At 52.9% G+C, this 26,127-nt stretch overlaps 9 protein-coding genes across 9 annotated transcripts; 5 read left to right on the forward strand and 4 right to left on the reverse strand.

Annotated features, from left to right (window-relative positions):
• Positions 1 to 227: 227 nt before the first annotated feature.
• CABS01_12194 (ribosomal protein S9/S16) lies at positions 228 to 1,228 on the forward strand (the record flags this gene model as incomplete). The annotated part of the gene is made up of 2 exons (XM_060545548.1): positions 228 to 1,074; positions 1,137 to 1,228. 2 exons carry the CDS (start codon positions 228 to 230, stop codon positions 1,226 to 1,228), a joined length of 939 nt encoding a protein of 312 aa, XP_060396721.1.
• A 3,928-nt stretch (positions 1,229 to 5,156) lies between these two features.
• On the forward strand, positions 5,157 to 5,967 carry CABS01_12195 (uncharacterized protein; the record flags this gene model as incomplete). Its single annotated transcript, XM_060545549.1, has 3 exons — positions 5,157 to 5,399; positions 5,562 to 5,616; positions 5,804 to 5,967. 3 exons carry the CDS (start codon positions 5,157 to 5,159, stop codon positions 5,965 to 5,967), a joined length of 462 nt encoding a protein of 153 aa, XP_060396722.1.
• A 3,779-nt stretch (positions 5,968 to 9,746) lies between these two features.
• Positions 9,747 to 9,863, reverse strand: CABS01_12196 (uncharacterized protein; the record flags this gene model as incomplete). The annotated part of the gene is made up of 1 exon (XM_060545550.1): positions 9,747 to 9,863. One exon carries the CDS (start codon positions 9,861 to 9,863, stop codon positions 9,747 to 9,749), a length of 117 nt encoding a protein of 38 aa, XP_060396723.1.
• Positions 9,864 to 11,033: 1,170 nt separating this feature from the next.
• On the reverse strand, positions 11,034 to 11,690 carry CABS01_12197 (uncharacterized protein; the record flags this gene model as incomplete). The annotated part of the gene is made up of 3 exons (XM_060545551.1): positions 11,034 to 11,235; positions 11,346 to 11,437; positions 11,673 to 11,690. The coding sequence occupies 3 exons, from the start codon at positions 11,688 to 11,690 to the stop codon at positions 11,034 to 11,036; spliced, it is 312 nt and encodes a 103-aa protein (XP_060396724.1).
• A 368-nt stretch (positions 11,691 to 12,058) lies between these two features.
• On the forward strand, positions 12,059 to 13,467 carry CABS01_12198 (uncharacterized protein; the record flags this gene model as incomplete). Its single annotated transcript, XM_060545552.1, has 3 exons — positions 12,059 to 12,926; positions 13,033 to 13,290; positions 13,364 to 13,467. Coding segments are annotated over 3 exons (1,230 nt in total), but the record flags the coding sequence as incomplete, so codon positions are not given.
• Positions 13,468 to 13,546: 79 nt separating this feature from the next.
• On the forward strand, positions 13,547 to 13,966 carry CABS01_12199 (uncharacterized protein; the record flags this gene model as incomplete). The annotated part of the gene is made up of 1 exon (XM_060545553.1): positions 13,547 to 13,966. The coding sequence occupies one exon, from the start codon at positions 13,547 to 13,549 to the stop codon at positions 13,964 to 13,966; it is 420 nt and encodes a 139-aa protein (XP_060396726.1).
• Positions 13,967 to 18,615: 4,649 nt separating this feature from the next.
• Positions 18,616 to 19,320, reverse strand: CABS01_12200 (uncharacterized protein; the record flags this gene model as incomplete). Its single annotated transcript, XM_060545554.1, has 2 exons — positions 18,616 to 19,038; positions 19,306 to 19,320. The coding sequence occupies 2 exons, from the start codon at positions 19,318 to 19,320 to the stop codon at positions 18,616 to 18,618; spliced, it is 438 nt and encodes a 145-aa protein (XP_060396727.1).
• A 1,554-nt stretch (positions 19,321 to 20,874) lies between these two features.
• Positions 20,875 to 21,711, reverse strand: CABS01_12201 (calcineurin subunit B; the record flags this gene model as incomplete). The annotated part of the gene is made up of 5 exons (XM_060545555.1): positions 20,875 to 20,885; positions 20,965 to 21,299; positions 21,362 to 21,435; positions 21,536 to 21,588; positions 21,660 to 21,711. 5 exons carry the CDS (start codon positions 21,709 to 21,711, stop codon positions 20,875 to 20,877), a joined length of 525 nt encoding a protein of 174 aa, XP_060396728.1.
• Positions 21,712 to 22,667: 956 nt separating this feature from the next.
• On the forward strand, positions 22,668 to 24,631 carry CABS01_12202 (uncharacterized protein; the record flags this gene model as incomplete). Its single annotated transcript, XM_060545556.1, has 2 exons — positions 22,668 to 22,814; positions 22,955 to 24,631. 2 exons carry the CDS (start codon positions 22,668 to 22,670, stop codon positions 24,629 to 24,631), a joined length of 1,824 nt encoding a protein of 607 aa, XP_060396729.1.
• Between the last annotated feature and the right edge of the window lie 1,496 nt (positions 24,632 to 26,127).

A 26,127-nucleotide genomic window follows, 5' to 3' on the forward strand; every position in this document is an offset into this window, starting at 1 on the left:
AGGGCAACCAGCTGCGGTCTGTGAGGGGTAAAGTGCGGCAAGAAAGGGTCCAAGCGCCTGTGGCGCTGACGCCACATCACGTGACTAAATCTTCGTCCGATGTTCTGCCGTAACCCAGCTACGAAGCTAGGAAAGATTTCTGTCTATTGGCGTTCAAGGCTGTCTCCATTTCACGATATCGCGACAGCAACCGCATCAACGAGGGCGCTGCTCGAGGTCCCGCAACAATGTCGAGCTTACGCCAGGGCCTGCAGCAGACGCTCTGCTTGCGCCAATTGGCAAAGGGTCAGTCGATGAAGCCTCAATGGCAACGATCGAGCCTGCAATCGAGCTTCAAGAGCCTGTCGACTACGAGCGATCCTCAAGTTGAAAACAGCGAACCCAAAATCGACACAAGGCTGGATTTGCCTCCCCAGCGGCCTTTTGACGGGATTACGAAGGCTCGTCCACTACCCGTCTCGCCATCCTACTTCTCCAGAGAGCCTCGCTTCAACGACGCCTACATCCGACTTTCTGCTCTCGTGGAGAGATACCAGCACCTTCCTTTGGCGCCCCCGGAATTGGTCCCACGACAAATATGGAGGAACTTGAAGGGTTACCGACAGACCACTGGAGAACCAGTCAAGGCGATGCCCTTTAGCCAAGTTCTTAGCATGGTTAAGCGGCTGCATCAGATCCACCCCGGACTGATGCCCAGCGAGGTCAAAGAAGCCCTGCAGGAATTCAAACGCGATATCGACCCGTACAAGAATGTGGCCAAGGTTGTGCCTCTCGACAGATATGGACGCGCTTTAGGTGTTGGCCGCAGGAAGACGTCGAGCGCCCGCGCTTGGGTTGTGGAGGGCACTGGAGAGATGTTGATCAACGGCAAACCCCTGAACGAGGCATTCGGCAGAGTTCATGATCGTGAGAGCGCCATCTGGGCGCTCCGGAGCACTGCGAGAACAGACAAGTACAACGTGTGGGCACTTGTTGAAGGCGGCGGTGTGACCGGACAGGCCGAGGCTCTTACGTTGGCAATTGCCAAGGCTGTCTTGGTCCACGAACCAGCTCTTAAGCCGATACTAAGAAAAGGTAAGTCAACTCCCGTGGTGAGAATGATCTTCGGTTTGTTGCTGACAAGTTCAACGCTACAGCTGGCTGCATTACCCGCGATCCTAGACAAGTTGAGAGAAAGAAGCATGGTCATGTCAAGGCCAGAAAGATGCCCGCCTGGGTCAAGAGATAGAAATCTCTTTCAATGTGTGGCGTTCATGATGGCATCGCCAGGCAATGTTCTCATCTTGTTGTTGTACTACCACCCCCGTGTATTCATAGAACAGAGGCAGCTCTTACAATGCCAGCCTATGATGTATACTTGCCTCATGTCCCATATCGGCGGGCGAATTCCTCTCAAAGGGAATTACTTCGTAATATGTGAGCCCAAATTACGCAAAGGAATAATGCGGCTAGGGCACAGCTACGACACAGCTTGGACACGGTCAACTCCGGTCTACCTGCTCGGCATAGCTCGCAGTCTCCTTGTACCAGCACGGATCCAGAGGTGTTGGAGCTTTGGACGAGTCTGCTATCGGTACTACCGGCTGCGCTTGATAGCTGGAAAGCAAATTGCAGGCATGAAGAGATGAGGAATCATATCCGGCAACACACTAGTTCAACGGGTTGACAGAAAGCGGTCGGTTTAGCGTCAACGCTCATGCTACCACGCCTTGATACCTGATCCATGCAATTCGCGGAGAAGCAACGTGGTGTCTTCGATTCTAATTGTCCTTATCCCAACTGCAACTGATAGACAACAGACCTTGGACCATGAATCAACGCAAAAGTCAGAGTTAACAACCAATTTGATTATTAGATGGTTCAATGTCAGGATCTGGAACCTAGTGTTGGAATGCTCAGGACCGACATTCGGAAGCGCGATTTAGGGCCACCCTCTATGTCCTGCCGTCATTGACCGCAGTGGTGGCAGTAACTATTGTCGTGACAGAGATGTCTTTTGGCTGATACGGTTCATTTAACTAGCGCGTGCAATGACCACTTGCAACGGTTGTACGTGTACCTTACGGAGCGGCCGTGAAAGGTTTTTCGGCGCGCATTGAAACTGGGTCTGAGAGAGAGTGAAGGTAGCCCCCGTGTGTCATTATCAGGCCAGAATCATAGACCACAAGCTGGCACCTGTGTAAAGCTGCGGGCGGGTTGAAGTTGTGGACGTTATTAGAGGGGTCCGTGAGCAAGCGCGTTGACATCTCTGGCGTCAAGGCTAGTGATGGCGCCCCTATTGCCAACGTTGCAGAAGTGCGTCCGCCGAGGGCCTTGTTTCAATTTCCCACACAAGGTAACCCCTAAAGGAGACGACAGCGAGAGCACAGACGTTCAAGCCTGTCCTGTCCTCCGAAGGTTTCTAGAAGCATGGCACGAGTAAATCGAAGGTTCGTGGAGCTGGTTTCACCTTTTGGTGGCCGTTTTCGGTGACGGCTTGGTTCTTCCGGTGATGGGTTTAATCAGGGGGTGAAGCTGGAGATGGTGGACAGCACGACTCGGCTGGTTTCGCCGCATCAGGCAAGGCGGCACTTGAGATGAGCAGGCCGTTACTATTGCCATGTACGTTTTGGACAAGAACGTGGGAGAGCATGGGGCGTATATCCCGATGCAAGGAGGGAACGACAAAGGTTCTGAACCAATCGACCGGCGGGCGAGGCGCAATAACGGTAGCGGCAGAGGCGGTGATGGCAGCTTGAGACGACGGGATGGGGTGGTGGGTAGTGGTTTGTGGTTTGGGAGGGAGGCAAGATCGGAACAATGCTAGACGATGCGATAACGAGGCTATTGAGCTCGAGCTGCCAACGTGTGCTCCAAACACCCTCCGACGTTACATTCTTTTCTGAGGCCATGTGCTTGAGTGGATGGAAGATCGGACTGAGGTTGGGGAAGGATCTCTCTGCGGGCTGACTTTCTTTTGGCGAGTGAGCATCTCATGGTGAGCTCCGGGGATCAACCAGGCGTCGGTTGAGATGATCGACGGTAGTCGCCTTGTGTGAGGCTGAGATCGGCCCAAGAACATCCAACGGCTGCGTGACGGGCCAGACCATGCCGAGGAAGAAAGTATTGGAGCCTTGGAGGAGGGGTGAAGTACACAAACACATGCACACGCTAGGTCTGCCACACCACAATCGCAGGTGGCTACCTAGCACCTTGGAAGCATGCTTCAGGGTGTGTGTGTAGATGGAAAACGTGATCTCGACTAGAGCAAAGACGGCGATTGGGCGCCTCTCGTTCGACCGTTGGCGGTCAGTTTCCAAGGCACGACGCCCATCTCCGCTGAGTCGGGCCTTCAGTTATCTGGTAGAAGATCCGCTGTCCAAAGCTGTATTGTTACGGCTACAGACAGACGGTATTTGACAAGCCTCGGGAGACGAGTCGGGGATTTGGAGGGACGACGCCGGCTGAAAAGCAGGTGACGGTGCTTTGTTGAAACCATCTGCTACGTCGTCTTAGGTAAGGCGTCGTGAAGGTTGCTGGAGACTCCCCACGTCAGCCAACCTCACCTTGAAGCGATGCCGCAAACGCAGATGGCATACCTAAGCGCGGTTCTGAACGTTCTTAGCGCGCTTTACGCAGGCTTTGCTTGTCCAGACTCCAGCGCGGTGCCATGGTGCCTTGCATCCGGACTTTAAGTTGCTGCGGTAAGGTAGCCGTAAGCCGTGCCTTGAGTCTTGAGAAGCCTTGGATGCAGGCAGCTGGTCCCCCGATGAGCTAGGTAGGTTGGGAATGCAATCAACCCGACTGGAAGAGGAAGAAGTGGGCGGGAGCGTCCCAGCGTAAGAAGTATGGTTGGGCCATTGAGTTCGTGCTGCCCAAGGCGTGTGGGCAAGCGCTTGATTGGCACTCAACGCTGTAACCACACGTGCTTTATCTGGTCCAAGGTTTGTCGTCTTGGCCTTGGTTCTTGCTTCTGTAGTGAGTACTAGCGCAAGGTAAGGTAGTTGGGGCAAAAAGACAGACACCGAGTAAGGTCAGGACGGAGACACGATGTAGGTGGTATCGAAAGGCCGGCGGCGTGTGAAGAAGGTGTTGGTGTAATGGCGTATATTCCGGTATGGTGGGGTGTAGTGGAGCAGACAGCACGATGGGCGGCAGAATGAGTGGACAATGGACGCTGGACTTTGGAGACTGGAGACTGGAGAGGAACGGTGTTCGGATGTCAAGAGAAAGACTCCAACGACATCGAGGGAAAATTAATCGTGTTGGAGAAACTCCGCCCCAGTCCCACAGTGGTACTTAGAATGCATTAGCCGGACGCAGCGTTTGACTTTGGAGAAGAGCAGGAAACCCGTGGGCCGCTAGACCTATCGGGTATTCGAGGGTTTGAACTAAGCTATTACTCCGTGTCTACCTTACCTTGGTGTGAAGAGCGTGATATGTACACCCGACGGCACTTGATCCGGATGTCTTGCTCGTCTCTTTTTATCTTTACTCCGAATGCCTTACCCGAATGTATCGTACCCGGGGGAGCAATGATGAAGTAGGTAAAGCACAAGCGCGGCGAACGCAAGCTTTCCATTTCCATTGCATGAACCAAAGTATTTTGTATCTGGCTTCGTCGGGTGATAAGGTAGGTAGTACCGATGTACTTGCAAGTTACACAGACGGATACTGCCCGCCCTTGGATGTTGTAGTAGTAAATGGAAGTATGGAAGGTGCGCTGAGATGTTCTTTCCCGAAATAGCTTCCCCGACGTTCCAACTTCCTGCCTCAGTTGATACTATATTTTTTGAGGCCCGTAAGGCGTCAACAGTACGTGTACATACCTATTCTATTGGGGAGGCGCGTCCCCTGCATCAAGGCACTCGATCTCCCAAAATGGAAGGGGCAAAAGCTCGCCTCACAGCTCACTTCTATCAGCCACCTCACACGACAATAACCGTCATCTACCTTACAAGGCAACTTCCATATCTTACGCGTGTAGAGGTAGGATGCTACGGGTACGGATACAAGCGATGAAGCGACCTGGAACACTCGGACGTCTTCTCTCACATCTCATTCCGCTGGATCAGAGCTGTCGTGATGAAATCTCGTCGAAATGTGGATCCCAGCCCCCCGAAATGCAGGCTCACGCACGGCATTGGTAATGGGAGCATATCCGTAGCGGAACCGCAATGTTTTTCACCGGAGATGTGAGGCCCACCACATCGCGGCATCTCACAACGTCTGTGAGCACTGAGCCCCAGACCACAATTTCGTTCCCCTGCGTCTTGATGCCGCGGAAGCAACGCAAATACGTCCGGGTCAACCTACGTCCGAATCGCGCGCGCTCGACCCTCACCCGACCTCACCTCAATACTCCGTACATACACGGTACGGATACACCTCATCTCATCCGCCCTGAGCCTCCAGGTGCAGTACGAAGTACTCGGGCTGAGGTAGGTATTGCGTATGCGCGGTCTGGACTATGCACCGCAATTTGGTGGAAAGCATGCTTACTCAAGGTATCCGTACGGATACATCCACCACTGCCACACACCCAGGCTCGACAAACGACCCCATGAACAATACAACTATAGACACATCATGCCTCGCCAAGGGGAGGCACAGAACCTTACTGGGAGAAACTTGGTGGTAAGGCAAGGTCTGGTCGTTTTTGCCGTGTCCAGGGAGCGTTCCGACTAATGCAATCTCAAATGACAGAGGACACTCCGACTGCAGGTGCTCATCACCTCCCACCTCCTCCTCGTTTGCCGAAAGCCAAGTACCAAGCGAGGCTGGTTGGGTTTTGCTCCTGTTCCTGAAGCAAGCAGTTGAGAAGCTTTCACACCACCTCTCTGGGCTGAGTTCCACACAAGACCAACCGAAGCCATCGTCCAGCCAGATGCTGCATCGAGCTGCCAGGCGAACCCCACCTTCTCGACCTCTGCAACATTCGCAATAGAGCAATGGGAGCCATTCACAGGCCTGCCCGTCCATGTGTGAAATGTTGTATTCAGGCACGATCCCTGGATCGCTAGGGCTCCTCCTCAAAAGGGCCCCGACTAAGAGGAGAGGGGACCAGAGAGGGGGTGACCTTCAACCCTGCAGCTGCAGTAGGAACAGCCATATCCACAATGTACAGATACATTGCCGCGTTCCGTACACTCCGAACCACTCAAGCAAGGTACCGGCACTCGTTCAGGAACCCACAGAGCCCAGGTTTGCAACCCTGGCCGCCTGACCGGGGTCTTGCATCGACCTCTTCGACCTCACTTGCTAAGTTGCTCCCCGTCTAATCCTTTCTGGCGCTCACCTATATGCCCCTTGGCACGCTCGACATTTGCGCAAGGTTCATGGTTCTTGTCTTTCATCAAGGCCAACGCGTGTTCACTTTGCAATCACCAAGGTACCTATACCTTCGATTCAAATATCTCCGTCTCTATTTACCTACGCACCATGCAAAGTACTGCTCCTAAAAAGAAGGCTGCAATTGACTTGGAACTGCACAGATATGCACGTCCATCAAGTACTCCAAGGCCCGTCTGCATAATGTTCTTCTCGAATGAAAGTGTCAACGTCCGTGCCGCTTTCCCTTTCGTCTCGTGAAAGAATACCTACTCGGATGCACTTAGGGAAATGGCCATCCAAGACCGGTAAATCGAAAAGTGAGGCTTCCATCACCGCACCCATTGGGCATCGTCGAGTCTCACCAAGTCGCCGAACCTGGTCTGGTTCGGGCAGGTTATCAATACCATTCGGTTTTTTTTCGCACTCGTCAGCAAAAGGGGGTTTCGAGTCCTTGTGTGTCAACTTGGCTGGCCCCCTTTCCAATATTCCAAATGGCGGCTTGTCATTTTCATTTCTCGCCTTCCATTGGCTTCGAAGACTCTATCAATGAGAGACTCGCGGGAACGGAAGCCTCTTCCTGTCTGGTCTTGACTTGACAACTGCTCCACCGATTTCCTTTTAGCCCAATTTTTCTTGGGGGCCGACTCGGGCCATTTTCCATCTGGGATTTTTCCCCCTCACACGAAATCTGCAGTTAACGTGCAGTGTCTGCCCCCCCCCCCCCCCCAATCCGAGACGGCTCGATTTGCCTCGTTGCACATCGGTATCTCCCCCCCAAGTTTGACTGAATCGCGGCGAAAAAGCTGTTCCTGCTGGCTTCATTGGTGGCTCTGAAACCTGAGAAATCGGGCTTCAATTGTCAGCTTGAGGTTCGCTATCCCACACTGGTTTGACGCATATTATCAGAGGCCAAGCCCAAACAAGCGTCTCGAAGTCCAGTGGACGGGGGCTTGGCTATTGGCTGGAATTGGAGGCCATAACGAGTCGGGTTCCTTTGTAGGGATGCAGTTGCTGCACGATTCAAGTATCGAGTTTAGCTGGGACTTGGCTAGCTGGTCTGTACCGGCTAACGGTTACCCCATTCGCATAACGATGCGCTTCAAGTTCCGATTTCTTAGTCAACGAGGTTGCCAGCCAGGGCGAGAGACACTTGAAGCATGGTTTATCGTTGTCTCGAGCATCTGAAGTGTGAGAGATTCGACGGCTTTGTCATGCTCTACCTAGTCTCTCCTCTTTTTTTTTCCCTCCTCCGCTCCGAAGCTGACGATCAGTCTGTTGCTCCGCCATGGACTGAAGTGGGTGTCTACGACGACGATGTATGTACGTCATTCGGCATCGGCAGTGCATCGCCTCGCCTCGCCTCATCATTGAAGGGCTTTTTATCTGGGGTCTGAAGCTCTACCGACAGAAGCAATCGAAGCCAGGCTAACGACTACGGTGCCTCGAGGGTTCCAAATGGGACCCAGTGACAAGGCCTTTCGGCGGAAAACAATGTGCCGGGGAAAGAAGAGGGTAAAGGTGCTTCACAAAAGAAATGCAAGCAATTGTGTGGAAGAGTGGCTGGAGTGCGCTTCCCCCTGGCTGAGAGCCAGGGGAGGCGAAGGAGTACCTACGAACAAGGGTCACTGGGCTTGTCTCATAGAGGTAATAAACAACGCCCCCAAATCCAGCCATCTGGGTGCTCACAGACTTTTTTTAACTTTTACGATCCCTCCAGCTCATCGTCCAGGGGGCTCGTCATTGGCATCGCACCGAGGGGAAAGCAGTAGAGCAGGACAGGGACTCTGTATCATTCTTTTCATTCATTCAGTCAATCAGCTGTGATCTCTTGTCTCAGCTTCATCAGCAACCCGACCGCCTGCGGTCCCGATCGGAGGAACTCAAATCGTAGCTGGTATTATTGAGAAGAGGAGATGACGGATTAAGTCATATCGATGACCCCAACTACTCAGACCCGCCCGACATCGAGCAGAAAATCGAAACGAAACGGGTCACAGTGTGGGCGGACACATTGACTTTTACAGACACCGGGGCCGAACTTTTCCAGAGCAGAACTGTAGAATGAAAGGGACAGTGGCATCCAACCATGCCAGGACTCTCTCAAGAGTCGATGCCCGATCAAGTAGGTAGAGTAGGAGACATGGCTTAAACACGAGGTACAGCAAAGCCAGTGACGATGAAGCAATACAAACTGACATAAGGTGCAATAGGCAAGTACCGTAGGTATGTCAGCCCCCGATGGGGTGTGAAAGAGAATGGAAGGGCGTGCTTCGAGCAACCCCATCACTGCCGCGAAACAGACGAGAGAAAACGAAGGGGTGGGAAGAATGGGAAGGGGACCAACAAGCAAGCTCAGCACACCCCCATGGCAGTCTTTCCCTGGCTGAGCCGGCTGCTTTGCTTCCATCTCATCCATCCCATCCCATCTCATCTCTCGTCGTCTGTCCGCCCGTCCGTCCTCTCGATACACTCTGCTGAGCCATACCTCTTGTCTCCCCCTCAATACTCCTCTCAGATACTGAGGAAGTGTGGAAGAAAGAAGAGAGCCGCCCGTTTGCCGCGTTTTTCATTATATCGATATTTCAATCGACAACTGTCCATCGCCTATCTCTACTCATTCACACCGTACCCCATCGAGCTTTACTTATCCTGAGGTCATCCGTACTACCAGATCAGACCGCCCAACTCTCACCAACAATAACGCACCAGCGATTACCGTAGCAAAACCCAAAGCTCTCTGCGGCTTTACATTCCAGAGTCCTGCAGACGAACCCAGCGCAAGGCACCTGACAAGACCTGACTCTGTGCTCGCAAACTAGCCCCGGTTATGGGGTGTGAGCCAGTTGGCTTTGGCTCTGCTGCATAAGCCTCTTTACTCTTACCACCTTTGACTCTTCTGTCTTTCTCTTACACACACACACACACACACACATACGCGCACCCACCTTCGCTCTTCTCTCTCTCTTCATCTACTTCTCTCCAAACACCTCGTCTCGTCATTCTTACTCGGGGTAGTCGTAAAGTGTTACAGCACGCACTGCAGCGGTCACCTGTCCAGACTTACCCGGCCAGTTCAAGTCTTACTTACTTGCCTGCCTCTCAAGCCGTTTGCTCTCTTTCTCTTGCTCTTCAACTCAGCAACAATCGGAAGGAAAGATACATCAGATACAACTACCTCTCCCAAGTCTTCGTATCTCACACCCCCTTGCCATCCGCCTATCCTGCCTCTACCCATCGTCGGCGCCAACACAAGCACAAGCCCACCCTCCATTGCAAGAGAGACACTCGATCGCCCACTCACACTCAGTCTCTCGCACCCACGTCAATGTCCACACCCATCAATCATCTATCGCCTGCATCTCGTCCATTTTTGTCCACTACGCCTTCTTTACCAGACAGCCGGTTGCCAACCAGGGAACCCCCATCTTTCGACATTACCTTGCAGATCGCTGCATAACGTGCCTCGTTCGGCCGGGTGTCAGCTCCAACTTCATCTCCCCAACTCCAGATCCAGCTCGAGGTTCTCGACGTCGTTCGACAACTATATCCATACCTTATTAAAGATTCAAAGCTCCATCTCGCAGGTTCGTTCCGCTACGGCCGCTACTTTGCTCTGCTGGTGCCGCACTTTTACTCTTTTGCCCGCAGTTCTCTTGCTGGGCTGCCACGCGCATTTGGACCAGGGCAATCCTTTTGGAGAAGACGAACTTGTCAGCAGGCATTGAGCCAGTTCGGCCTCTTCACTTTTTTTTTTTTGAGGTAAAACCACTTTTAGATTACATCTGGGTCTTCCTGGCGCGGTACGAGGTCCAGCTTGTTTCTCTTTGGGGCCATCTAGCCGCACTTGGATTGAATCTGCCCTACCTTACTCCACGGAACGGATACTTCCTCGACCACGGCGCTGTCTGCCGGGTTCATTACTCTTTTGCTCTGCATTACACTACAATCAACCGACCGGTAGTGGTACTTGTTGGGCTCCTCTCGCTCGCCATTGTCTCTGCCACTGGCTTCGGGTCTTCTTTTTTAGTCCCATCCGTCCCCTCCTCCCGGCACAGACTTCCTTGGGCTTGGTCTACCTAGCTTCCATCATTGGTCTGTTCCCCTTTGGATTGGAAGGCAAGTGCTTGCTTGTCTCTTCTTCTTTTTCACTCTGGCAGCAGCTGCTTGTCTTCCCGCCTCACCTTAAGTTCCCGGGCCTCACTCTCACTCGCACACTCTCACTCACACACACACACACTTCTTCCCATGTATCAATGTCACTCACTCACTCACACCCACCTACCTAGTTACCCCCATTTTAGTCCAGGTCTCTTTGGATTATCATTGCTTTTTTTTCATCTGCCCTCTTATTACTTTTTTTTCTCCCCTCACTCCCTACTTACACCCTTCCTTTCATTCTGATCCTGCCGGCATCGACCCATATCTGCATCCCTCCCATGTTATAAGACCAACCCCGAGACTACCGTTCACGTCTTCCTCCACACCAACACCCCGAATCCGCCCCATAACATCTCTCACATCGTCACAAGCTTACCCAGTTCTTCCCTGTCAGGCAAAAGCAGAACCCCCTTCCCCTCTCCAAGGCTACATAGACTCGCGTCTAGCCTCGCAGCACTAAGCTACGAGCAGTAAAAGTGGTCCTCGGTCTTGGTCCATCCACATCACGAGCCTCACCACAAGCCCCATATCCCCCAACCCAGCACACGGCCGCACAGCCTCTCTCAAGGCTCAAGGCCCAAGCCTCGGGTCACCAACCTCATCTCAAGACCAGATCGGTCCGCCCGACGCTTGCTCTTGCTCTGACGAATCGCATCTTGCGTCAAGGCGACTCGGTGGTCGCTGAGACCCTGGTGCGGCTTCATTGCCCAAGCAGATCGCGCAGGGACCGGCTTGTAATGTTGGACATCGTGGTGCATGCTCCATCCAGGATCTTCCTGGTATCAAACCTGACACCAGTTTGACAACTCAGCGCGATATCCACCCCATTCGCTGGCTTTTTGTTTACCAAAATCTAAACTTCTCTGACGACTCACAAGACACCAACGACTCGTCGCCAGTCTTCGTCTAGTCTTCCCGAACCTTCAGGCGTCAGGGCATGAAGTAGACCGGCGCTAGCTTCGCCGAGCTGGTCGCGACAAGCAAGTCTGAACAGTTAACTTCCTTGTTCTCCCCATCCTTTACTCTATCCGCCATCTTCCCTCCCAATTCAATTCATAAAAGCCACTTCTATTACCCGCCGCCCGAGGAACCTGCCAGCCCATCCCGTGCTGCCCTTTGCCCGGCTCGACATCAGACAGACCCTACATCGGCATCACACATCAGGCTCTCCGACCCCCAGGTCCAAGTCAACGCTTCCTTACCTTTGTCTCTTTTGACATCTTGGAATCCATCGGCACCGACCTTGCCTCGCCATTATTAAGGCTCGCGACGTTACCATCCGCCAGTACCGCCTGGTCGAGTCCAGACCTCTATCTGTTTTCACTTTGCGCGACACGTCGACAACTCATCTTGCTTCGCGGAGCCATATACACCTGGACAAAATAGCTCCCCGCGTCGTCCGCTGTCATCAGCAAAGAAATTTCGTTACACGCCACAGCCTGGCTATCTTGGACACGCTAGTCCCGGAGGAAGACAAGGCAAGAGGGAGAGGAACGCAGTAGCGTTTGACGGACCCCAACACGACAATTGGACGGTCTTGTGACCGGTCCGACGGCCCAAACTGGCCTTACTGTATACATCGCCAGCTCCGTTGCCGCCGGCGCATACGGTAGGCTTGCCCTCGGAGCCGACCGGCGACCAAACCCCTCGTGGGATAGATGATCCCAATCGCCGTCGGAGGCAGAATGAAGCGCCCATGCATCCCACCTCCAACCCAAGATATAACGTACAACAGCAACAACAACAGCAACAAGACCCTCTGCAGCAGCGCCGCAACATGGCTACAGGTTCGACCGAGCGATACAACAGGCCAGCGCCACTAAACACTTCGCCCTCGCAGGCGCGAGGCATGGGAAGCACGGGTAGCTACAGCACCTACAATTACCAAGAGCCGGTAGCAGGCTCTTTCAACGCGCCCATGGCGGCGAATACTATGCATTACCCCTCAGGATATAGCCAGGACGGCCGTCCGGCGCAGAATTTCGGTGGATACAACGCGGCCATGACGATGGGATACGACAACCTGACTGGTGCGACGGGCTCCGTCTACGATAACCAGGCGCAATTCCAACGGCAGCCTGCAGCTGCTCCGATCTTGCCGACAGACGTGTCGACGTCGTACTTCTCCAATGACCCGAGTAGTAGCACAGGAACCTCCAACCTTCCCCATGCGCAACCGGCGAGCGCCACGGCGACGGCATATCAACAGCCACAGATGGCCAACTACCAGGCGAACATCCCTAACGTCGGCGCGATGCCACAGCAGACTTCGAGTGCCGACGTGTCAATGGAAGAGCAGGACTATTCTGCCACAGGCGGCCTGGAAGAAAAATGGATGGAATACCAGTCTGCGCTGCGGGGTGTCTTCCAAAATGTCCGCAATGGTGTGCTCGAAAGCGCCAGCCAGTCACTTCTGGATGTGTCAAACTGGCTCCTGACGCAGGTCGTCGATCTGGGTATGTTGGATCCCCCCCCCTTTCTGCTCTGTTACTCGCGCCAAGCTCTGTATTGGAGTTTCGGGTTCTTCTGGTTCAGATTTACTAATGCAATGACAATTCACAGGCCTCAACCTGGACGACCAAAATTTGCATGGAGACCGAATCAAACTATGGAACGACTTCAATCACGCGTGGCTCTCACTATTCCAGATGCAGAAGGATTTGATGGAGCCGGGCAGACAGCTGCAGCGATCGCAGACCTTGGTCCCCAAGGAAGGCCTTGAAAAAATGGGCAAAGAGCTCGTCCGGCTTTGCGACGGCATTGAGCGACATGGTCTGGTCGACTACCAATACGGAGTATGGGAGCAGCAGATCATAGAGAGTAAGCCCCCGGACGATCCCAACTTTGTACGTCGCGTGAGGGAAGGCATCCATGCTGACAATGCCGTTCCTAGTCATCGAAGCTTGCCTCGACCAGTACGAGGCAAATGAAGAATCGAGCGGCAACGGCGGCGGCGGAGCTCAAACGGGGTCCGGCTCTCATCAAGGAAGCAGATAAAAGGAAGACTTGGGGTTTAGTCGGCTGCTTCGCCCTGAGATCAAATCCCAAGAAACGTACATCTCAGGGCAATGTCTAGATGCCCGTAAACGTATTCATGGTGGCGCCTGGGCGGTCGGCTTTTGTGGGCGGCCTCATTTTATTCTCTTTTCTTCCCCCTCAATGTACATTCTCGGCAGTTGGAAACGTCTTGTTACGAGAGACGGAGACCCAACACGATGTTACGCGGATTTTGGAGTTCTTCAGGGAGGATAACTGCTCTCATCATCCTTCTCACGCATTCCAACAGGTGGTTGGGCAGGCATCAGGTATCTATGTCAGCATCCTCAATGGGCTAACCCTTTGTGGTTTTCTTCTCTATTTTTTCTTCTTCTTCTTCTTTTCCTCTTTTTTCTTAACACATCTCTTGATTCTTTCTTTTCTCATTTTTCTTTGCAGGATATCTCCGCTCTCCTGCCGATGCCCATGTCCATGTGCTTGTAGGCCAAGCTTCGGCTAGGCTGAACCTGCCTAGGTCAAACCGCAGACGGGGGAACGGTGGCACAGTCAGCTAAGACGACAGAGAAATCTAAAGACGGGGAGAGAGATGTGGGTGGCGGATTTTGGGCTTCTTTTTTTTCCTAAGCCAAGGGGGGTGGTGTGTGTCTGTGTATAAGCGGTAAGGGGGTGTGCGTGGTGTTAAGAAAAAAACCTAAGGGGAATGGGAAATCTCACGGAAGGACGGTCATAGATGGGCGTACCAGGAAAGCAACTCGGGAGGAACGACGAACGATGAAATGCGCGGCGCAGATGGCCCACCAGATAACGCTCAAGAAGTGAGGCCGGATACTCGCAAACGAAGGGATGAGAAACAAAAACGGAAAAAAGACTTCGGGGAAAAAAAAAAAAAGGAAAAGGGCACCGAGTTGCGTGAGAGAGAGTTTGTGTGTGTGTGTGTAGGATGGGGGCGGGGGTGGGGGGTTGGTGTTGTACGTATGTACGTGTGTATGTCTCTCTTGTTTTCCCTGTCGTAGAAATCATGTATACCTATGGTATTGTAGTAGATCAGGCCTGGATGCTCTCACGAGCTTTGCGTCGTTGCGCAAGAAAAAATTGGGTGGTGGGGTTCATCTCTTGTTTTCTTGTTCTTGTTTCTTCTATTCGTTTCTTCGGGTTCTTCTTTTCTCCCTATTTGTCATTTTGTTTTTGGTTTTTTAGGGTTTTTTTTTTTGGTTATTCTTCTGCCCGAAGTAACTTCGGCAGCTGTATGTATGTACGCACGTACCTGTCTGTACCTTGTTACCATCAATCAAAAGAGAGACGGATGATGCATAGACAATGATGCGCAATGCAAAGCAAGGCAGCCGCGAAGCCACCAGATGCCGGTTCAGAATGCCGTGCAAGTATGCGAGATACGCCCGGGGGGGTGTGAGATATGCAAAGAAATTAAAGAAAGAAAGAAAAAAAAGAGCAACTAGCGAAGGAAATGTAACCCAGCTTTCTGCTCAGCTAATTCAGCCGTCTTCTTTTCCATGGTTGTTTGCTTTGGTAGGATTGCCGGCCAGCTCGGCGTTTGATGACTGTTGGACGTCGAACAAAGTGTGGTTGTTGGAAAAAGCGCTAGCCTCGGCCGGCGCCTCACCGTCGATCTTTCTGCCCTACGCTTATTTGATAAGAACAATAATGGGCAATATGCGGGCAAGGTCCCTTGAACATGGCCTTGTAAGCCTCATGCGGGTGATCAAGTGGCGGGCACACACCATAACGCAGTTTCGGGAGAGAGGGGTGGGCGGCGGTCAACCTGACCCACCGCCGCCGCCACGCGAGAAATGCGGGCTCGGAGGCCCGGGCAAATGGATTGGGGGAAGGCAGTCCGGGGCAGACGTCGGAGAGGGGGGGGGGGGGGGGGGGGGGGGGGGGGGGGGGGGGGGGGGGGGGGGGGCGGGGCGCCCCCCCCCCCGGGGGGCGGGGGGGGGGAGGGGGGGGGGGGGGGGGGGGGGGAGGGGGGGGGGGGGGGGGGGGGGGGGGGGGGGGGGGGGGGGGGGGGGGGGGGGGGGGATGAAGGGAAGGGAGACGTAGGAGAGAGGGGGAAGGGTGGCACCTGATCGCAGAAGTGATTCCTGCCCAATCGGCCTCTCTAGGGCTGGCTGTGATAGGCGGTGTATGCGCCTTACCAACAAGATTGACTGGTCGGCTTGAAAATGACGACCGTGTTAATCTGCGCCGATCTCCCGCCTTGGAGAAGGAGGCTAGTGACGCAAGATGGAGAGCAGTCTACTGCAAAGTCCAGACCGCATCGAACCTCTGGTCGGGCCTATCAGCCCAAAGACCAGACGTGACTCTCCTCCGCAACTTGGGAAGCTTTGTTGGACCCTGGAAAGGTAGGCCGATCTTAGCTTTACACGGAAATCTGACGGCTCCTCTCTCTCTCTGGCCAGCCTTCGGAGGCCTGTCTGCGGTGCCCTACGGTCAGGCAGCAATCTCGACCTGACAGTGATTATGAGGGAGACAGCGGCATCCGGGGCCTGTGGCTTGTCGTTATTAGGTTGCCACGCTCAGGCTTGTTCATTTGACATTGTCAGACAAGAACCTTCGTCAAAATCGGTGGGCCAGTAAGTCAGCCGCATGTTCCCGGGATTTCGTTTGTGGCCTGCGGATGGGCGCGGGAAGCGACATCTGCAGGACAGCTTTTCTGCAGGGCATCGCAACTTTTTTCTTTCTCATGTCAGCTCAGCCGTTCCCTACATACGCGATGTGAGACTATGGGCGGCATGGGCGTTTGCAACTCGACAAAGCTAATGCAGGTTGCTGGCTGAAAGTGTGGCCTCCCACTTCCCGCCTGCTCACACTTGCTCGCAGCTGCGAGATGGGACCAAGCCCCTCCAGCTCGCAACAGAGTGACAAACGGATCGAGGCTTGCGAATTCCATGGACTTTTGCACGTCGTCCCACAGACCGGGTTGCCCCGCGATCCCCGCCAGTCTTGGTCGCCAAAAATCTGTAACACGAAGTTGTAGTAATGCATGCTGGAAAAGCAAGGTAATCAATTTTCAGTCTGGTTGGACCAACCTTGGAAGCCAGAAATGTATGAATCCCAGCAATGGATAGGTCAGATATGAGTAGGATAGTACCGCGGTATGACAAGTGACCATGACCTTGCATGAGGCTGGTCGACTGCTCAGAGACGAGGTTTTGGTTCCGTCTTATTTGATGTCTGAAGAGTAAGGGATCATGGGGTCCGGCTGCTTGGGACCTTCCGTGTTAGTGCGCATTAGCGCTGTTGCTTATTGGTCGCACACACTGACTTATTTGTAGTGACATATTGGGGCATGAGCATAAGAAGACACCTGAACATAGCTATAGCTGTAAGCTTAGCAATATTTCAGCCCTTAGCTAGTGTTGTTCCAAGGCACGGAACGACCAGACTGGAACAAGCAATGAGATTGCAGCTAGACGAGGCTTGCTTCGAGGCGGAGTGGGACAGGGAGTTGGTATGGCGCTGTCTCTGATCTCCGAGGGGCAGGGCACCAAGTTGCAGATCGCGGCACAGTGAGCAGTGGTGGTATGTATTTGTGTTGCCGGCAAGGGTGTAGAGATATTGAAACACGGCTGAGTTCCTATCCTTGTTCTTGTGCTGGAGCAAGGCTATCTATCTACCATGGAATATGGCAACCGGAGCCCAGTGTAAAGCGAATACTTTGCTTCTGCTGGGTGTCGATAAGGAATAGCACTTCGTTTGGACCGTATATAGAAAGTGATTCGGTGATAGTGTGTTATCAGCGAACGCCTTCGTCTGGAACCAGGCATGGTATATGGAGCGTCTATTTTGGCTCTGAGCCTTGGGCGCGCGAGCAAGCCCATCCCTACTTGGTCACAGTAGGCGCCTCGCCCCTCGAGCCCAGCACTCTAGATGGCGGGCGGGATCCAAGTAGCGGGAAGAGACGCAGATCTCGGGTATACCCTGTGTCTGACCGCTCGAGCATGATAGAATAGGTGCCGGCTCGGGAGTAAAGGTGCAAAGCGCTACATTGCCATATTGCTTGACCTAGACGAGTCTAGAGCAGCACCGATTGTTGGCAAGCATACCCTCACTCGACTTCTGACCCTCCCCTTTTCTGCCCTAAATTTCCGGTGCCATGGCTGGAATGCCTGGGGGCAGGGTTGAGACTTGCATACCTTTTCGCTGAATTGATTTGGGAATCTGACCTGTCACTTTCCCGGACGCCCTGTAGCTCCACAACAGGATGGGCTGGACTTGCTTGAGACAAGGAAAAGAGGTCCCTGGTAGTGGACAGACATGATCTGATCATCCATGTAGACAATCAACACGGTGGAGCTTTGCCTGTTGTACCTATACATGCTCCGGCCACTCGTTCAAAGATCCGGCATTATTTCATTTGGCCACCACGCATCTCCGTGTACCCACTGGAGCGATTACTGACCCGGCAAAGCCGGCAAGGGCGCCGGTTTGGCGGGTCCATCCCGTCCGGCCTCACTTGAAAGCTCGTCCCTTTCCAGCACACAACATCCGTGTCTTCGGCGGGCTTGTCTAGTAAGCTTATAGAGCGCCATTCTGGACTCATCAGAGAGGTCTGTCTCGAAGGCCTGCCTTTCTGGCTGCATGTAGCGTGCCTTTCCATGGGCGTAGAGATGGGCGTAGAGCAGCTGCACCAAATATCGTAGGGGAAATAGGTCGTACACGATGTAAGAGCAGCTGCCAATTGTTTAGCCCAGAAGAAATGGAACGATATGAGAGATACGTGACTACCTGGATAGCCTACGAATGACTGGTTGTAATTCCGCACACGCGGAGTTCCTAGACTGGACAAATTAGCAAGCAAGACATGGTTCTGAAGGGAACTTCAACGATAACTTCGTAGAACTTAGTGACACCATGTCGACTCTCAGCAAGCCTGTACATGGCTTTGGCTCACTGTCATACGCCCTTCCGATCGGATGCTACCGCTAACCGTTCCCTCGGTAAACTCTATTTCGGCTACGCCCAGTTGTATCAAGCTTTTTTCCGTCTTGAGCAATGTGTTGCGACCGGTCCGATATGGGTGTAAGTCAACAAGTTTATGGGTGTTTTCTTTCGTCGAACCCCTTGACCGTCTTCTTAGATAGAGGTAGAGACCTGGAATGTCCGGCATAAGCCTCACTGAAGGCGATGTCATCCTTGTGATATCGACATTTGGCTGTCCACTTCTGATCGAGTGAGATACCTGTGATACTTTGCTTTCGTCCTATCTATCAGATTTCGTAGTAGGCGACTCAATTGCGATTGGCATTGGCGATCGGCCTGGGGTGCTATCTGTCGACGGATGGCCGTGGGCAGACGACGTCCTTGCAGTGAAATGCCAATGGATGTGTTGTTGAAAGCCGGGCACATCAGAGGAAAGTCCAGTATCTGGCCCGATTGCACTGTCCAATTTTCCGAGAATAACATCAGCATGTAGGTATTCCGACAATGAGCATGAACGCTGGAGCATGGCGGACTTCTCGGATACTTGGGCCGTCTGCCACAAGCTATCAAGAGCTGATGGCACTGGAATGACAGGTGATGATTTGAGGTAAAGCATGAAGAAGACTTGGGCTGTCAAGGGAACGGTTAGAGAAGTGCAAACCCAAAGAGATACGGAGGCCTGTTGACATATTGAGCCTGTAGGAAGGAGCTAGAAAAGTTATCGATAGAAGGAAAGTGCATCTTCAGGTGGCAGTGATGGACTATCAGGCGCTCCTTCCTATCCATCCATTCATCCCCAGCAACTCTCCATTGCGCCATTCATGTGGGTTGTCGTCATCATTATTTCGATGTGGCAGTCCTCGAGAATGCAAGTAGTCAAGCTTTGGGGACACTTACATGTCTGATGAGCATGACCCGAGCTGGTGTGATAATCACGTACAATGCCTAGGGTACAATCCAGGTTCGTGGCGATTAATTACTGCTGCCTCTTATCTTTCGTATGCACGAAGAATAAGATTTCCGCCTTTTTCTTGAATTCGACGACCGAGGGTGTACGTGGAAATCTCCTGGCCAACCCGATACCACATATTCATCACCGAATCCATGATAGAGAGGAAGGAGATCACTGTCAAGTTCTGATCTCGAGTGTCGACATGATCGTTCTTGACATGGTCGGTTTTCCCGTCGGGTACCTGCTACAGTTCGATGCGCATCATATATTCCTCTCTGGCTTGTATGTAGTGTCGCGAATCTAGGGGGCCTATTCCACCGAAATCTCGATCGCCGTATGAGCTATTTTGAAGTCACAGTCTTTCAATAGCACGTTTCGATTTGAGACCACGATGACAAGGACTAGCATCCACGAGTTTGAATCATCTCACTGAAGTACTTGGCTAATCATCACTTACGCTCCATTTTACCTTGGGCATCGCGACTTCGGATCAATATTGAACTTCTGGCCATGATTCATAGATCCAGGACACACTGCTCCAGGCTGTAATCAATACCAAAATTGTATTTACTCCGGACAGGAAATGAGGCTAAGGGACATATCTCGAATATCACGTAGAATGGTGGCTGGTGTAGCGACCACGGGGAACAGTTTGTTGTATCATTTGTTTCTAGTTGATCAAAGGGGCTTGTATGTAGTCATTCATTGCAATTGTCTCTTTACGTGAATGCCATTAGTGTATACTGGTAACGTATGCCTCCTTAGGTTCACCCTGTATCTAGGCTTGGGAAACAGTTGCTCATCATGTCTAACATTCTAAGCGTCTCTGATGAAACCCCACGGATAGGGAGGAACGCGAGACATAATCTCATGCTCTGAGGCCAATCTACAAGCAGTCCCAGTGGTCCAATAGTGGGGGACTACGTCTAATGGTTCTCTCAACTTTCCGTCAGTCTTACCTGCGGCTAGCTTTGGAGTACGAAAACAACCCAGTTGGCTCCAACCAAAGTACCAACTGAAGGAAGGAATCTAGTCATAATAGCCTCGAACTTATCGCAGTTAAGTTATTCGCAGAACAAGTGAGAGGTTTAAGGAACGTGCCACGAATATACGGTTCGAGGGATAGAAATCCTAGCACCGAGTATGTTGCCGCATAAGCAGCAGTAGTGTTTCGAGCCACCTAGCTAACTGCGATACGATCACAACCGCCTGGTTTGCTTGAAAGCTCCATAAATGCATGCACATTATCGTCTTCGGCCACAACTCGGGCCGTTGTGTCTGTTCACAAGGGTCATCGAAACATAACGACCACTGGCTGTCATCACGTTTCAATAGACTAGCATAGTTGGACGCAACAGACAAAGAAACGCTGTTTTAGACCCGGATATTGCAATCCAGGCACATTTGACGACCGTGATGTCGCTCCGGGGGATAGTTTATCTCTACCTCGAATAATGATTGTTGCAATTCATGTCTCATGATCCTGATGTGCTCGCCCGCCGCCGTGTTCAACTCTAAAACGTGTCTAGAAACAGATGTTAGCTTCTTCTTCGGCCGTGACGAGTTGAAGCCAGAAAGGCACGCAAATGGGATAGGATGCTCACCCAAAGTCATGCTCATGCTGACGTCCGTGTTCTCTACCATCTTGGTGAACTCCTCAAAGCTGATCTTGCCATCCTTATCCAAGTCGGCCTCCATGATGGTCTTATCGACGATCTGCTGCAGCTGCTGGTCCTTAAGGTTGCTTCCAACCATCATCTTGAGCACAATAAAGAGCTCACCATTGCTGATGTACCCGTCGCGATCGATATCGTACACCTTGAAGGCGAAGCGCAGCTTCTGCTCCTTGTTGCCCTTGCTGGAGAAGGCGCTGAGGCCTGATACGAATTCCTGGAAGTCAACGTCACCGCCACCATCCTCGTCAAAGATCGCAATCATTCTGTGTAAGATCGCTTTAGTAACGTGATTCGCAGCATATTGCATCGGAAGGATTTTGGCTACCTCGTGGCAAGCGGGTTGGAGGAAATCTGGGGCAGGCTGAGGAACTCATCGCGCTCGATTGTGCCGGAATTGTCCTGCACGAAAGAAGGGTTAGCAACATTGTCTTCTGGTGGCAAACGGATCGCCGTTGAGCGCAATGGAAAAGGAAATGAGTAGGCCATAGGGGATGCACACCTTATCCAGCTTCATGAAACGTTTCCTCAGACGGTCAACTTCTTCTCTGTCGACTGCATACCGGTCAGCTCCAGCACAGCGAAGTCTGTGCGACAAAGAAGTCGACTGCGGGGGAGGGGCTCACAGTTGGACCCCTGGACGATGTTGTCCAACACCGTACTGGTAGTGTTGCCCATGATGGAGAAACTCGATATCGGACTCGACTAAAAGCTGTATGGGTGCACGGTGTAGTTGGCAGGAAATATTCCAGGGTCGTCGCAGTTGGGTGGGCTTGTGTCAAGCTCGACTTCGCTAGTTCGCCGTGGGGTTCGCCTTGAATAGGGAGGTTGACAGGAACAAGGCCAAGGTGCAGTGCGGCAGGTAGTCGAAGTAAAGTCAGGCGGCGGCCAGGCGGCGACCAGGCGCCGGATTGGATTCGGGCAGCTGTACCGGAGCCCACCGCAGAGTGCTTACGCACGGGCCAGCTCTAGATCTCATTGTCTGACGTACGACCTGAACGGGCTTGCGAAGTGTCAGATGTATTACCACCACATTTGAGTTTCGGGAGGATGGAACGAAATGAATGAGTTGAGATTCAATGCGTATTATATCGGTTCAAACACCGGACTTTGGTGGTGAGGAACAAGAGACAGGACTACCTTTTGTCACTTAGACGCCTGGTACCTACCTAGCATCGCTCTTGCGGCTTTCTGATGTTGACAGATTGGGGATGGCACGTGACTAGCAGCTTCCCCTTTTCCCAGGCGTCCCTTGGGCAGGTGCCAGTCGCTTTCATGGGACGTGTCGGCCAGTCTTTGCTTTCCAACTCCGATCCATCTCTTTTGGCCCGAGCGTCCTGAAGTACCTCTACAGCACGTCTACTATTGCACGGTACCTTGAACGCCCAAATCCAACCCGAAAGGTCCTACCTTACTGCGTAGAAGCGCAACAGGAAAATTCTTCTTCACGCCAAACGCCAAATCAACGTCGCCTCATAGCCAGCAACAGATCGACCATCAATCCTAAGCCAACAACCACGATTTTTATCCGTCAAAACTTCAAAAATCAACGTCGCATGACCCCTTGTATGACTTGATCGACTTTTTTCGCGGATTTTCCGCTGGCTTTCGGCCTTCGACCCCCACCCGCCACCATGTCAACCAGGAAAGTTAGAGTCAAGAAGTTGAGCGTCAAGACGCTTCTTCCTGTGCTCAGAGAGACCGATATCGATGCTGCTGAGTACGAATCTTTGACTACCGAGACTCAAATCGCGACCGGTGTCGAAGCCGCCGAAGAAACTGTGAGTCACGTCTTTGCCCATATCGCAGCCAGATATCACGTGACCCACCATGTGATATGCCTTGGCACCCCCGGCTTATCCACTTCTCACTTATAGCTCGCCAGAGCAACAACAGCCACATACTGACCGCAAATCAATAGGAATACCATCTCCAGTCAATTCTTAAAGAGGCAGGCACCAGCAATGACCAAGAAATTCCTGTCCCGCCTCCTCAGGAGAGTCAGATCAACTATGATCAACTCTACCCCAGTAACTTTCAGCAACCTACCTCTTTCATTCGCTTCTCGCAGACTGTCGAGGAATGCATTGGCGTTTCGTATGACATGACAACTGAGGATGATGAGTTCTTGAAGCAGTACAATGCCACCAAGAAGACAGTCGCCTCTCAACTGTCAGAAGATGACTTTGAGCGCATTATGGAAGTGTTCGAAGACACAGCTTCTGAACAGACTCCATTCGCTTCCATAGACAACACAGTGGTCGGCTATGATCTGATGGTGCCCTCTCTTACCTCGCTCGGTGGCAACAAGCTCATGGCGCACTCCAAGTACGTCTACGAGCACTGGAAGACGCGCCGGCAGACGCTCGGCAACAAACCTATTCACCCAAGCGTCAAGTTCGAGACACATCAGGAAAGTGACGAGGCCGACCCATATGTGTGTTTCCGACGCCGTGAGGCCAGACAAACGCGAAAGACACGGCAACGAGACGTTCAGAGCGCCGAGAAACTCAAGCGACTTCGCAGAGAACTTGAAGATGGTCGGCAGCTCATCATCCAGTCTTATGAGCGCGAGATGCTCAAACGTGAACTACTTACCTTTGATCGGGCCATATTCGAGCAGAGAGCCAAACTCAAGGAGATGAAGGTCAAGCTCGGCATCAAAACCGAGGACGACGACCTCATCAACCACAAGGTATGTCAAACACCATCGTCCGGCAGTCCAGAGACGTGTGCTGACCGGGCACAGCCTCCCAAGAAGAAGCCCGTGGAGGCGCCTGCTCTCCAGAAGCCACCCGGCAACCACCTTCGCATTGCCGTGCGGCCGGATGGTCGATCCATGGAGGCAGACTTGTTGCAGCTGGCAGATAAGCTCGCTGAAAAGGAGAATGAGTTGCGCGCAGATGTTGAAAGCAAGGTCCACAACCACCGAAAGTGGAACCAGAACCATGTGGACCTCACGCGAGACCCCCTGTCCCCGGTCAAGGAACAACGTATGGAGGCCAGCTTCCGTCCTGCCAAGACTCAGTATCTGATGACGCCTCCCGCATCCACATCTTCCGAGTCAGATGCCATGGACGTTGATGAAGAACCCGAACCTGTACCTGATAGAAGCGACATGTCGGTCTTCCAGTTCACAGCCGGCGGCGGCAAAGAGAAGCCTTCCAGCAGCCAAGCAGCCTTCCGCCGACGCATTGGCCGTTTGGGTCGGCTGTGGATCGACCGCCGGGGAATGAGTGGAATGACTACACCGCCGAGGGTGGAAGGCGAAGAGTATACTGATCGGTGGAAGTATGACCAAGACGACGAGGACGAACCGCAGGTTTACGAGGTGGACCCATATGACACGCGAGCCTTGAAGTTCCGCGCGACGATCCCCTTGTCGCAGTATGTGTACCAGCGCCGGCAACTTCCGCATGAGGGCATGGCCAACGGCCAAGCAACTCCGCAAGTAGCAGCAGCGGCTGGCAGACCTGCACTGCCGCAGCCTCCGACGCCGCAGCAGCAGGGTCAACCACAGCCGCAAGCAACGCCGCAGCAACCGCGGCAGCCGCCTCAGGCTTCTCCGCCAGCTCAACCTGCTGCTACCCCCTCATGAGAGATGGTCTGGCCTTCAAGGCGCGATCTCTACTCCTCATCCTCGGATGACGTGTGTTGTATACCCCCATTGGTGTTTTGGTTGTCTTCCGGTTTTGTACAAAGGGCCTGGTGGCTGGCAGGCGGGCAGGCAGGGCGGTCGGTTAGGCGTGGCGTTTTGGGTTGAGATGGGTCTCATGTAAAGTAAATGAATGTAAAAGAAGAGGAGTTGGAGACCGGTGGTCGTGGTCTACCAAGACGAAGGCCCTCGGCCGGGGTTAGATGATTCCCCAAAGACAATAAAGAAAGATGAATAATGTACTTCAAAGCCCCCCTCTATCGGTGACTCGATCGCCTGTTGCTTTTCCTGTGCAAGCGGAGGGAATTGTTCTCGTTGGCCATAGGCGCGGTCGGCCGGATCTTGGCGGAGATGACGATGGAGGTCGGCTTCCGGCGGCTGGCGGCGTCTGACTCTGCTCGGCGACTCGATGCGCATTGCCTTGCTCTGTGGTAGCGGGCAATGGTAAAAAATAGAGGACCGGTAGCTTCATGAACTCTCGTGTGCCTCAACTCGTGGTGTGTCGTGGTGTGTCGGGAGGGGGAAGGAGGAGGTAGGTAGTGGTGGTTTGTAAGGTGACTCGGGGAGAGCTTGCGACAAGCGGGTGGTCAGGCGCGGCATTATGCCTGGGTGGTGGTACCTGGCTGACAAAAACCACGGGTTAGCAGGTTGTTGAATTTGAACAGCTTCTGTATTATTGTTCAAAGAGGCGAGAACAAACCTGCAACAGCCCTCACAGCTTGCTCAAGGAGAAAAGACGGTGGTGTTGTGGGTGAGGTAGGTAGTCGTGGAGGAGGTCAGCAGGTCGACCTTTGTCTTGTTGGAGAGGCTGTCTCTCTCCCCCGTCACCCCGATTCGGCTGATATGTGCCCGCAGATCCCTCGGCCGATCACGAGACAGGACAGGAAGAATGGGGGAACCATGAAAAGGGCTTAGAAGAGAAATGCAAAGGACAAGAGAGGGGGAATGAGGGAGAAAAAAAAAGTGAGTATACCTGTAGCAACCGGCCGCAGAAAGAGGGGCGAGAGAGAAATATCCTGGAGCAAAAGAAGAGAAAGAATTGTGTAGTGAGAACGGGAAGGGGGAGTCCACTTTCTTGTCGAGGCTTGCACGGTGGTGGGTGTGGGGATAAATGTGTGTGCCTTTTGGAAGCCTCAGAAAGGTACCTTTGACCGGGGTTTGTGAGCGATAAAAACGGTGCGCCAACAGGGGCAATGGGAAAATACTGGCTCTGAGTATACCTAGATCATGGGCTGCAGAATAGAGGTATCGCGTATTTCGTCAGTGAGGTTCAATCTCTTGGGGGAAAAGGACACAGAGACTGAGGAAGAAAGGAAGGAGACCGAGCAGATGTCTTGGGGTTGAGGTGAGGCGGGCGGCGTTTGCCGGGAGGTTACACCTAGGCAGGAAGGCTGGTAGGCTAAAGGTAACGGAGGGGGGGGAGGGCGGCTCACCTGTGG

The sequence above is a fragment of the Colletotrichum abscissum genome, assembly GCF_030869225.1.
Source record: "Colletotrichum abscissum strain IMI 504890 chromosome Unknown Scaffold_36.1, whole genome shotgun sequence".
In the NCBI taxonomy this organism is placed as follows: domain Eukaryota; kingdom Fungi; phylum Ascomycota; class Sordariomycetes; order Glomerellales; family Glomerellaceae; genus Colletotrichum; species Colletotrichum abscissum.